General features: G+C 33.2%; 1 protein-coding gene across 1 annotated transcript; it reads right to left on the bottom strand.

Moving 5' to 3' along the window:
* Positions 1-3,836: 3,836 nt before the first annotated feature.
* On the bottom strand, positions 3,837-7,066 carry LOC140665045 (uncharacterized). The gene is made up of 5 exons (XM_072890725.1): positions 6,847-7,066; positions 6,404-6,613; positions 6,072-6,225; positions 5,904-6,004; positions 3,837-5,792 (listed from the first exon to the last, which is right to left on the bottom strand). The coding sequence occupies exons 1-5, from the start codon at positions 6,865-6,867 to the stop codon at positions 5,550-5,552; spliced, it is 729 nt and encodes a 242-aa protein (XP_072746826.1). The 5' UTR covers positions 6,868-7,066; the 3' UTR covers positions 3,837-5,549.
* Between the last annotated feature and the right edge of the window lie 4,384 nt (positions 7,067-11,450).

Genomic DNA, 11,450 nt, shown 5'->3' with positions numbered 1-11,450 from the left:
GGGTGAGGGTACGGTAGAAAAGTAGCGCAGGGTCGGTTCGTGCAGGGCGCTCTTAGGTGATAGGATAAGCGCTGGAGCTGGAGTTCACAACTCGATGTGACACGTGATAAACTTGACTCTGCTCGCAACTTTCGATAAATAATGAACAAAGAGGGAAAATCGATTTTTTTTCGTATAATATAGTATAATATGTATTAATATATATAATACGTGTAATAAAATAGTATTATATATATATAATATAATGTATACTTTATTTTACATTACCATTTTTTTTTCACAATGTATAAAAAAAAGTTAAACCTCCGATATATTTTTTTTTTCCTTTAGACTTTAAGCGCGCAAGCAGTGGGGCATTTTAATGACGGGACGAGCGGATAACAGAAAGAGTCTTCATGGTGGATTACGTTTTGCCTCTGCGCCACAGCGCAGACAAGCTTTGTGCAATTACTATAAGAAGTGTACGAGTCGTGAACTTCGTCCTTCATTCGCCACGCATTATTAATAAGTATACATATACATACGTTTTAATGAGGTGCGCGGAAACTTCGCGATTTCAACAGGAGTCACGGCTGCGAACTCCATAATGAAGAGGCGGGAAATAGTTACAACATAAACTTACAGGTTATTATTATGAAATGAATGGAAAATTGTGAATTTTATTGCAACCAAATTTTCCTATCCCAATAACTGTAATTTGTAACAAAATATATTATTTAAAATTTTTATAAATATTATTTTATAATTGTAAGATTATATCCATTCATATCTAAAAATAAAAAGAAAAATTTTCAAGATTAACGTATAAAAGAAACGTATTTGCTCTTTAAGTAACATTTATTCACGTTTTATTCCAAATATAAAAAAAAAAATTTCAAAAGGTTGATAAAGATCATAAAATATCGTAAAATCGATAGAGATCAAAGAAAAATCCCATTTTGTCGGTTTGATAGAGCCGAGGGTGTATCGCGCGAAACTGCGCATGCGCGCGCGCCTGCGCGTTGCGACAAGTACCGAGCGAGATCAGCCGCCTTTAATCGCATATCGCATTGGGCGTCCCGGCCACGCACGCTCCTTTCGTTTCCACGTCTCGTGTGCGTCTTCACGGAATATATTCTGCGATGCGTTTCAACTGCTTCCGGGGAAGAAGTGCAAACCCCGAGTTTCCAACCTCGAGTCTTGAACTTTAACTCTGTCCAAGTATCGACGAAAACCAGCTCCAGGAACTGCTCCGTCGACATTACCCTAACCCCTTGAAATTTCGTCTCGCGCGACGAGAGATTCTCCCTTCAGAGATATTCGCGTTCGCATTTATAGGAAACATTCTCAAGATCGAGATCTTGTCGCCATTTTTTTCGCAACGGGATGTAACGGGAACGAGAGTGTTACAAAACGCGTAACACCGGACGCGGCGTGCTGTTGATGCTGCTCTTTTATATAATGGCCATGTTCGCGACGACACCCGTGCAGCTGTGTGACGTCAATGATTTCGGAGGAGCATATGACAAAAATGCTGCAATTTCTGCAATTTTCTCGGCTGCCTCCGTTGATTTTTCTCTTGTATTTCAGGCGTACAATTCGATACATTGTTCCCTGACGAGTTCAATTCAATTTTAAATATAAACTGAGCCCCGAGTATCTCGATACTTTAGTCTTGAAAATGGATACTGGAAACTCTCGATATGATATTCGAAACTCTTCGAATGCTTCGAAAAAATTCAACTTGTCACAATTATATGAATTTCAGTCTACGAGTTTTCTATATTTAATATATCGCAGATTCGCGATAATATAATAATATATAATATATAATAGAATATATTTGGATTGTAAATTGTATTGCAATTAAAATGTGCAGATAATATTCACGAATCTATTTCTGTCGGTTGCATTACTATATTAGCTCTCTGATTCGCATCATCGCTTATAATAAAGGATCTCTTTGGTCGCACACAGATAAGAGATGCGTGAACGTTTCAAAGTTCCAAAAGAAATAATCAGCCAGCTCGACTAGCAATATATGCTTTCTGTGGATGTAAGAAATAACTGGACTGACTGTATGTGTGTGTAACCTGTGTACGAGATAGAAAACAAATTCTGTTTACGAGTAGAAAGGAGAAGAGGAGGCAGATATTAAGGATACATTATTTTATTGTTATGAAAAACGCGCGAAATTCTATAATTAATGCGATGCATTTAAACCTTTTAAAAATAATAAAAGATTAAAAATGAGCGAGAATTTTTTATCATTTTATAAAATTGCTTAAACCATTAAGTGTAAAAAACACATCGAGACGCAGGAAACATTTGTGAAAAAAATGAAGTCAAAAGTTAATGGTCGATTTATCTCATTTTTATCTCTTTAAGAACACAACTCGTTTACGTTATTGTCCTTGTAGAGCTGTAAGTTGAATGGTCATTTGTATAGATAGAATTTGGTAGTGACTGTTGATTCTTATCATATCACAGTTTTATAAGTCTTACAAGAGTCTGTTATACTTCGAATAAGCTTAATATACATAAACGCAACACAAACACACACACAATAACTCGACCGTTTATAAAAAAATGTCTATTTACAGATGCAAAAAATCGGCGATATAATAAAATGCAAACTGATTGGCTATGACTATAGCATGTTATTGATGCATCAAAAAAACGTAATATGCTTGAAACAAATTATTCACATAAAGTAAGTTGATTACTTACATTTTTATATTAGCAAGAAATACATTTTTTTATTTATATATATTACTAATATATGCATATATATATACATATATTACTATGTCGCATTGTGTTGTGGAGAATAAAAAAAATACCACTTATAATCATTTTTGACAGTTTCAAAAAAATACTTTTATTATTAGACTAAATATTAAATTTCCCACATTTTTCATATTGACAATTTATTGCATTTTAATATGTTGACTTTTGTTACAAACAAGCGAGTTAAATCAGCCCAGTTATTTCTAATGCCCATGCTGCGAATATCAATGAGACGCATGCGCCAAACAATGTCGTGTGTAATTTCATGTTAGAATTGTATGTGAAATAGGAAAGGGAAGAGAGCATTAAGCATAAAAAAATCTTGCATATATATTCCATAATTTTGATTTTTTTACAAAAAAATAGCTCCATTGATCGGATGCATACGAAATAAGTTTATTGTTGAGGTAAAAAAATTAAATTTATAGTAGAGGAAGAATAATTAATACTATTTTATAAATTAGATATAGAAAAGACGATTTCACACGCGAACATACTGTTCTTCAATATACGTCCTGTTTTTTTTATTTCGCAGTCATTGATTATTACTAGTTCTAAATTATTTATATCACATTATAAAAGAATGTTATGAATTTTTAATATTTAGCATCAATTTTTCTTGGAACTGTTTTTACTCGTTTTTATATTACTCATTAATATAATTATATTACTATAATTATTTACTTTTATCTTTTAACTATTTAGCTAGTTTTAATTCTGATAATTATCCGTTATAACTTTCTACACAGAAAAAAAGCAAGTGTCAAATCAAAACTTTATATACTCTTATGAACGCGTTCATTGTTTCATATATACACAATAATTTATAATCTTCTTAAAAGAACTTAAAAATCTCAAATTTCAACAATATTATTTCAATATTACAATTGTTATTTCAAGAATAAAATAATTATTTTAACTCTAAAAAGATTGTAATCTTCGATTTGAACATGTGTTATTTTCTATCCAACATTTATTCCTCTCCATTCAAGAAAATTATTTTTAAATAACAAGAATATATTTTTTTTTTTGTTAAACTATATAAAATGTCGTCATCCAAGCAAATTTTCTTTATTTAACGCAATATAATCTCATTTCAAAATTTACATTTTGAAACTGAAGATATTGTCAAAGTAAGAATATTCTTTTTTTCTGTGTATTCTGTTTTTAATTTGCTACGAATTTAAGATGTAATTTCGAAAATAAATCGAACATTCGAAATTCAAAGTTTTTTAAGGAATCGTATGTGATTTTTCTTGGAACTGTTTTTATTATTTTTACATTATTCATTAATATCACCGTAATTATTTACTTGAACTTTAATCAACTATTTAGTTACTTAATTCTGACTGTCCTAATTTTTCATCCTGTTTAATTTAGAAGAATTTATGATATAATTTCAAAAATAAATCGAATGTTCCGAGCTTCTTTTAGAATCATTATACAGGATGAGAAAAAAGTATGGGAACCATGAAAAATCTCGAAAAATTTAAGCTTTACAGAAAAAGAATCTATAAGGTAAGATCAAAGAAGGATCCGCGCAAATCTAAGGCAAGATTTATTAATTTTTTTCACTTATTTCATATTTTATATTAAAAAGTATCATTACAAACTTTGAAATATCTCAGGAAATTCTTAACCAAAGAAGTTTTATTATAGTAGTTTGGGAAAACTCTTAAGGTAAGCTACAAGAATATGCAATTAAAAATTAGAGTGTTCCGTTTAAGAAATTGAAGGTGAATTTTTCATTTTCCATACTTTTTCCTCAACCTGTGTATATCAAATTTGAAAGGATGATGTTTCGGGAATCAGGTTATATTATCCATCGATATAAACGCCGTTTTGTAATCTCTTTATCGTCTTTATTGCGTAACTATGTGATATCGTAAATCGCGGTTTGCAGGATAGTAAACTGCCGCGTAGCAACTAACGATCGGTATCGAATCGTATATAAACGAATACTTAACAATTTATAAACTGATGAATTACAAGTAAAATCTCTATTAGCCCTTTTTGAGTTTCATCCTGGAAATGATACTTCCCAGCCGAGAAAAGACTTAGGTGTACATATATATTATTCAGATATATTTCAATCGAAATTTATGAAGATGTGCTATGGACATCTGATATATTATATATTGTGCAAAAAGTAGAGAAAAGTGCAACGTTATCTTATAATACTAGATTGACATGCTTATACTTCGTTATTCGTTGTATAAGAATCACAAGGACGAGTGTGAATTTTAGAGATACTGTTTCTTGCTAAGTGAATTATAAGAAATACGAGAATTTTTTGAAATAGGATAGTCTCTTACTAGTTTTGGCTAAAACTTAGAAAATACATTCATTCTTTGCTAAAAATTCATACAGTAATTAAATATACTGGCAATGTGTGTAATTAGCACATGTTCCATTGAAATTGTCTCTTATAATTTCTATAAACTATATGTATAAAATTATTTATCACATATTGTGTGAAAAAATGTGACTCTCATTTAAAAGTAGATGTAATAATTAGTTAATTTTTCATTGTAATAATAAATATCGTCTTACGAGTGAATGATTTGTATATAAAATTGAAAATAATAATATGTGTTAGAAAGGTCAGAAAGATATCAAATTTTTCAATAAAAAAATAATAGTAACATTTAACTGATCATAGCCAATCGTATTATTTTTATCCCTATATATTATTTTTATGTTTGGCATCGGGATTTTATTAAATCTCTTAATTTAAACTATTTAAGAATGCACATTTTGAAACAAATTATCAACACTTACTACGATTTTCCTTTTCGGAATCGCTGTCGTGCTTGTGCTTTGCTGTATTTTGGATGTTTTTCCTTCTCGTTATTTTTCTCTACGTCGATATTTTCTAAATCTTCCTTTTCCTCAGGGAAGAGATCGACGGGCGGTTCTAGTAATGATTTTCTTTGGCATTTTACAAAGTAACGAAACCCTTTTGCCATACCAAAACCAAGCATGGCTATAGATATCGTTAATAACGCCATCAGTAAAGGATGCTGCAACAGAGTACAAAATGATTTTATAATCATGACAAAAGTAGTCTAATCTTGATTATTTATTCTTGTGCGATAATAATCGCAAAATGTAAAGTATGAATAAAAAAATACCGTTAGAGTAGGCTTGTTTGTAAAAACATAGTCAGCAATCACAACTATAACTCCTAATATAATGCCAACACCAGCTCCAAGCCACGGGATCTGTTGATCAGCTGTGAAACAATATTTTGTTATGTTTTTCAAGTCTTCACAATTCCAAGAAAAATTTATGTTACATACCTCTTCTGTCTTTAATCAGTGATCTAGATGCTCTGTTCATTGCTTCTAAAAGCTTAGGCTCATTTGGTTGCAAGGACAGAGCTTTGTTGTAAGATTGAAGCGCCTCACTAAAACGGAATGTCCTTAGTTCGACCTCACCTTTCCTGAAATAACCCTGAGAAACAGTCAGTATATTAGTTCATTCAGTATATTAATTTCAATGTATTTTTCTTCTCCTTACAGATAAATTTAAAAAAGTTTTCAGATTTTTAAGTAATTCATCCCTTTTAGGTAATTGATCTTTTATTTGTTGTATTGAATTTGACTAGTTTAAGAATATGCATCTCGTGTACTTTAGACCAGTCAGGCTTCAGTTGGATAGTCATCAAGGCATCCTCCATAGCGTAATGATATTGTCTCATCATTAGAAAGGCGAAGGACCTGTTACTGTAGAGAGAATAATTCTGCGGATCCAGTTTGATGGCATGGGTGTAATGAAACATTGCCTCTTCATATTTCTGTTCCTTGACACACGAATTTCCCTGCTGCTTAAGATTGTCCACCTAAATGAAACGAAAAATTACCTTATACATCTCCACAACAACACAACATATTCATCAATATTTGAAGGTTAACGGGAAAGATTTGTTTTTTTTCTTCGCACAAAATCAATTACTAGTACAAGTAAGTAATTAATATAGAGAATGTTATGTAATACCGCGATTTCTCATAATATAATAGCCATCTAATGCAAAATGTTAAGATATGATTACAAAAAGTTTAATATCAAGCTCACCTCCGTTTCTCGCGCATTCATTATTTCTGTTTTTTTTTCACGGTTTTGATTGAAAAATAACTCTCTTATGGAAAAATAATGATAAATCCTTGGATCATGTTTCTTTAAATCATTATCGGGATATTTTTCTCAAATTAAATATGATCGACAGTGAAAAACAGACAAACACCTGTCATGTCCACCGACCGGTGGGTGCAGGCGTGCGCGCGCGCGCGCGTTTTTGACATGTGTACACGTGACATGCGTATTCTCATGCACACAATCCCTACTAGGGAATGATATAAATCTTAAATTATCACAAATTATACATTTCGCTTTAAATCATATATAGATTCTTTTTCACCGCTATTATATTTCTCCTATTCTTAAAATAGGCATCAAAATATTTTACTATAGATTTTTATTTGTATCGTATTTTTTTAAATAGACAAAATATAATAATATATTGTGCAGTGAAGAAAGAGGAGGGAATTGTGGCAGCAAGAAAATTAAAAGCGACGTCTTTCATTCATGATTTTAATGTTCGAAATTCATTTCATACAAATTAAGTGGGGAGAGTTATAATACAAACTTAAGATATATACATCAATATTTCGTGAAATCTTGCTCATACAGTTATGCAACTTATATATCCGTTAAATCCACTGGATCATCATTCTCGTATCGTTAACCGTCTTATTACCTCTTATCTTTTTTTTTTTTTTATATGATTTTTTCTGCTCTTTTATGAGTTTACCTCGCCGTACACTATGCAACAAAACTTGGCAAGTTGTTCGAATAAATATAGTATTTTTTTTTATTTTAATTATCCGCGGCGCCAATCTTTGCGTTTCGAATCGGAGAATCGACATTCGAGTTGATTTTGCGAATTTCTCGCGATACATCCAGTCCCGTTCTTTCGGAAGCCATACAAAATCCGGCGAGAAATATTTTTTTTTCGACGAGATGCGCCACGTTTGCAAAGCAAACGAACTCTACGCGAGCGAGTCGATGTATTCTTTCGATGCATATTTATATTCATCTGTGCATCTACACACACACACACACACACACACACATATATATATACATACATATACATATATATATATATATATATATATACAGGATGAATTAGAAGTTGGAAAGTTTTTAAAAACAACAAGTTAAGATAAAAAGTTTGCTTTCAGAATAGCAGATGGATTTTTAACGAAAAAATCTTTCCAACGTTCTCCAAGACTTTCGTTCGAAAACATCCTATATATGGTATATTTTGACTTCTGCGAAAAAAATGGACAGAAATGGTTGAGACATTTGCCGAGACTTACGGACGAGCTTCTTTCACATTGGCCGCGAGAAGCTCGACGCAACTTATGGGACGGAAGTCACCGGATGTGTTGTGGCCCATCATTTCCGACTCGTTCCCGAGAGATCGTTGCCTTAATTTTTTTTAACACGAGATTTGTCGCTAAATCAATCAGGATTATTTGATTTTAATTCATTAATAATAGGTATAAATTTTAATCAATTTTAATTCGCCGCGTCGATCGATACGAGAGTGTTCGTTTCACTATTTTCGTTATCGGGTTTTGAGCTTCGAACCCGCACAATCGTGAATCACGAATCTCCCCGTGTATTATTATTTTAGCTTGCCGTTCGATTCAGACAAATTACAAACAAATTTTTCGCGCGATAACAAAAAACTATACGCATACGCAACAATCGAATAAAATCCGCTCGCTTTGTTTCTCTCTCTCTCTTATTTGCGCGCGCGCACGACATTCAATCCAATCGACGCAACTGGAAGATTAACAATGACGGAGGTTTAGCTCATTAAAATTATGTACAAATTAAATTAGTGTAACAACAGAGAGAAACACCAGAGAGACGGAAAATATGCGCCGATTCTCCGCTCGATTACGATCCTAATACATATGTACATATATCTGTTAGTGCGCAAATCACGATATCATCGCACGCGTGATTACTATCGTGAACCGCAAACAGACATCGCTTTTTTTCTTACGCATTCAAACTTCAACATCATTTTAATCGTCAGCATCGTCATCATCGATTTCGTCCACGTGAATTATCGTGTCGTATCGTCGATCAAATCGACTCGCCTTTCTCTCTTTCTCTTTTGCTGCCCTTTCGATTTTTCTCACTGTCACTATCACACATTTTTTTTGTTGCATGGCTTTTTCCCTCGTTTTTTATTCTCTCATGCACGATTCTTAAATAGAACAGAAAGCACGAGCACGGTTCGAGTTTGAAAATGTGGAGAAGCTCGTGTGGAACGTGATGAAATAGCTCTTTCAGCGAGAGAAACGAGTACCTATTATAGAAAAGAAATAATACTAATTCATAGTGAAAATAACTTAAACAACGTCGGATCTTTCGCATCCGAAATTCCAAGAGGGATGTGGTTGTAACAAAGAATACTCTGTATTTAGAAAAGTTTTTTGGCAGCCCAGTATATAGGTTTCGATTTCGAAAATAGTTTGAAGTGAGAGAAGTGGAGCACAAATTTAACGTTTCACGTTACGACAAAAACGATAAAATAAATATCGAATGTGGAGGCTGCTCCGTCACATGTGTCGCGCGCGAGCTAGATAAAGATTAAATCTTTGACGACCCGTTAAATGTTTTACGCTCCACCAGTTTTTGCATCGGCGCTGACATTTTTTAAATTGCCTCTGTTTTTAACAGGCCGTAAAAAGATTGACGAGATCGATTCGACGTTCGTTAAAACGGAATTTAGAACAAAAATAAACTAATAAAATTATCATAAATTAAAATTAATATTAATCATGACAGAGGATCAGCTAGGAATTTTTTCCTACACGTTAAAACAAATTATTAACTGTATTAATTACGCATAAAAACTGCACGATACCTTCGCTGTCTAGGGGAGACGATTTACTTTCGGGACGGAAATGCAAAGGGTAGAATTACGAAGCGAGATTGATCTAATTTTGATTTAGCCTCAATCAATTTGGATTTCCGAGGGACCGGCCGGTATGATCGGCCGCGTATAAAGACATGAGTATCCTGACAATCATTTATTAGGAAAGTCGCGTCCTGAAATTGCCTTGCGAGCACGACAATTGCACATCCCGGTAGAAAAATCGAAGACACGAAATCGGGAAGGTCGACGTAGCACCCCAAAGGCGGGAAGGCGCGAGAAGGACAGACTGGGAGACAGAGAGAAACGCGATTGAATTTATTAACCCTCCTTATTCAGCTCTTTTACCCGTAAATTATACCTAATATAATATAAACACACGTTAATTAAATAATTAGATTGCCGTTACACGGAATAGAGTATACACACAGGATGGCCACAGCCCTTCTAGCCTTAATTTAAAACTTAATCACCAAGTTATAATACACACAAAGTAAAATGGCAATGCGAACAAATTTTAATTTATTGACGAAAGAGCGAAGTGTATCTCGGAGAGTTAATGAGAGGAAAGGAAACAATCTATACCTTTCTCCTAAACTGGCATGTTCCACGTGAGCGAATACCGAAAACGAGCCCGCCACACAAATCCCTTTTCTCGCTTTTAACAATATAATTCCTCTTTATCCGCATTTTTTCGTTTTGTATACTTTAATTAGTGAATATAATATATATGTATAGGTAATATAATTGCAAATACAACTATGTAATGAATATACGAGCCTTTGTCAGGGGGAGCAATGCAGTCGTCATTAATAAAAGTCACGGGGTAGTACATTATACCTATACATGCAATCTTGAGTCGCCCGGTCGTCATCATAATCATCAACATCATCATCTCTCACTCTCACGCTCTCACTCTCTCATTCTTCTTTTTTCTCTCTCTTTGCGTCGCAACGCAAAAAATTTAGACGAAAACGCACGTATGTGTGTATTTCTTTGTGCGTGCGCGTGTGTGTATGTATATATATATATATATATATATATACACACGCACACGCACACGCACACACACACACACACACGTATATAAGTTTATTTTCTCGTCGTTCCACCTCTACTTCTCCTCTCGCGTGATCGGTGCTGAAAACTTAAGACTATCCTTTCGCTCCTTAAGTCACAATTGTCAGTCATCCGAGCGCGCTTTTTAAAAGACCTTTCTCTCTTTTTTATTATTTTCTTAAGCACTTATACAATATCTTTTCGCTCCTTCAATTGAGCACGCGGCGACCGATCTCTCTTTATATATATATATATATATATATATATATATATATATATATATATATATATATATATATATATATCTCTCTCACTCGGCGACGATCAATCATTCGCAAGTTTCAAGCCTGCGTGTCGATTGATCAGCTGCTTTCTTTCTAAATAGAGAAAGAAAAAGAAAGCTACTTTTTCGATGGACTTACATTTTTCTTTATTCTTAAGCGGATCCAAAAGCTATTTTATATTATCGACCAAAATTTAACCCAACATGACAATATATTTGCTTAATATAAAAGTTGCAATTTATAGACATAAAATAAAATAGGTTCCCACTATAAGAATTGCATGAAGGAATATCTGTGAACTTTTAGACATGACGTCTGACATGAGTTTATGTTTCGATCTTGCACACTCGCAGATGCACGAAAGCAAAAATTTTTTT

The sequence above is a fragment of the Anoplolepis gracilipes genome, chromosome 4 (genome assembly GCF_047496725.1).
Source record: "Anoplolepis gracilipes chromosome 4, ASM4749672v1, whole genome shotgun sequence".
NCBI classification, from domain to species: Eukaryota; Metazoa; Arthropoda; class Insecta; order Hymenoptera; family Formicidae; genus Anoplolepis; species Anoplolepis gracilipes.
The sequence above is the reverse complement of the archived record's forward strand: the minus strand, read 5'-3'. Positions and strand labels throughout refer to the sequence as shown.

What these genes read in the sequence shown, in the direction of transcription:
- LOC140665045 (XM_072890725.1), bottom strand. Translation starts at nt 6,867, where the DNA reads ATGAATGCGCGAGAAACGGAG. An exon ending in ACTGATTAAAGACAGAAGAG is followed by an intron (nt 6,005 to 6,071) that starts GTATGTAACATA and finishes ATTGTTTCACAG; the next exon opens with CTGATCAACAGATCCCGTGG. An exon ending in CAAACAAGCCTACTCTAACG is followed by an intron (nt 5,793 to 5,903) that starts GTATTTTTTTAT and finishes ACTCTGTTGCAG; the next exon opens with CATCCTTTACTGATGGCGTT.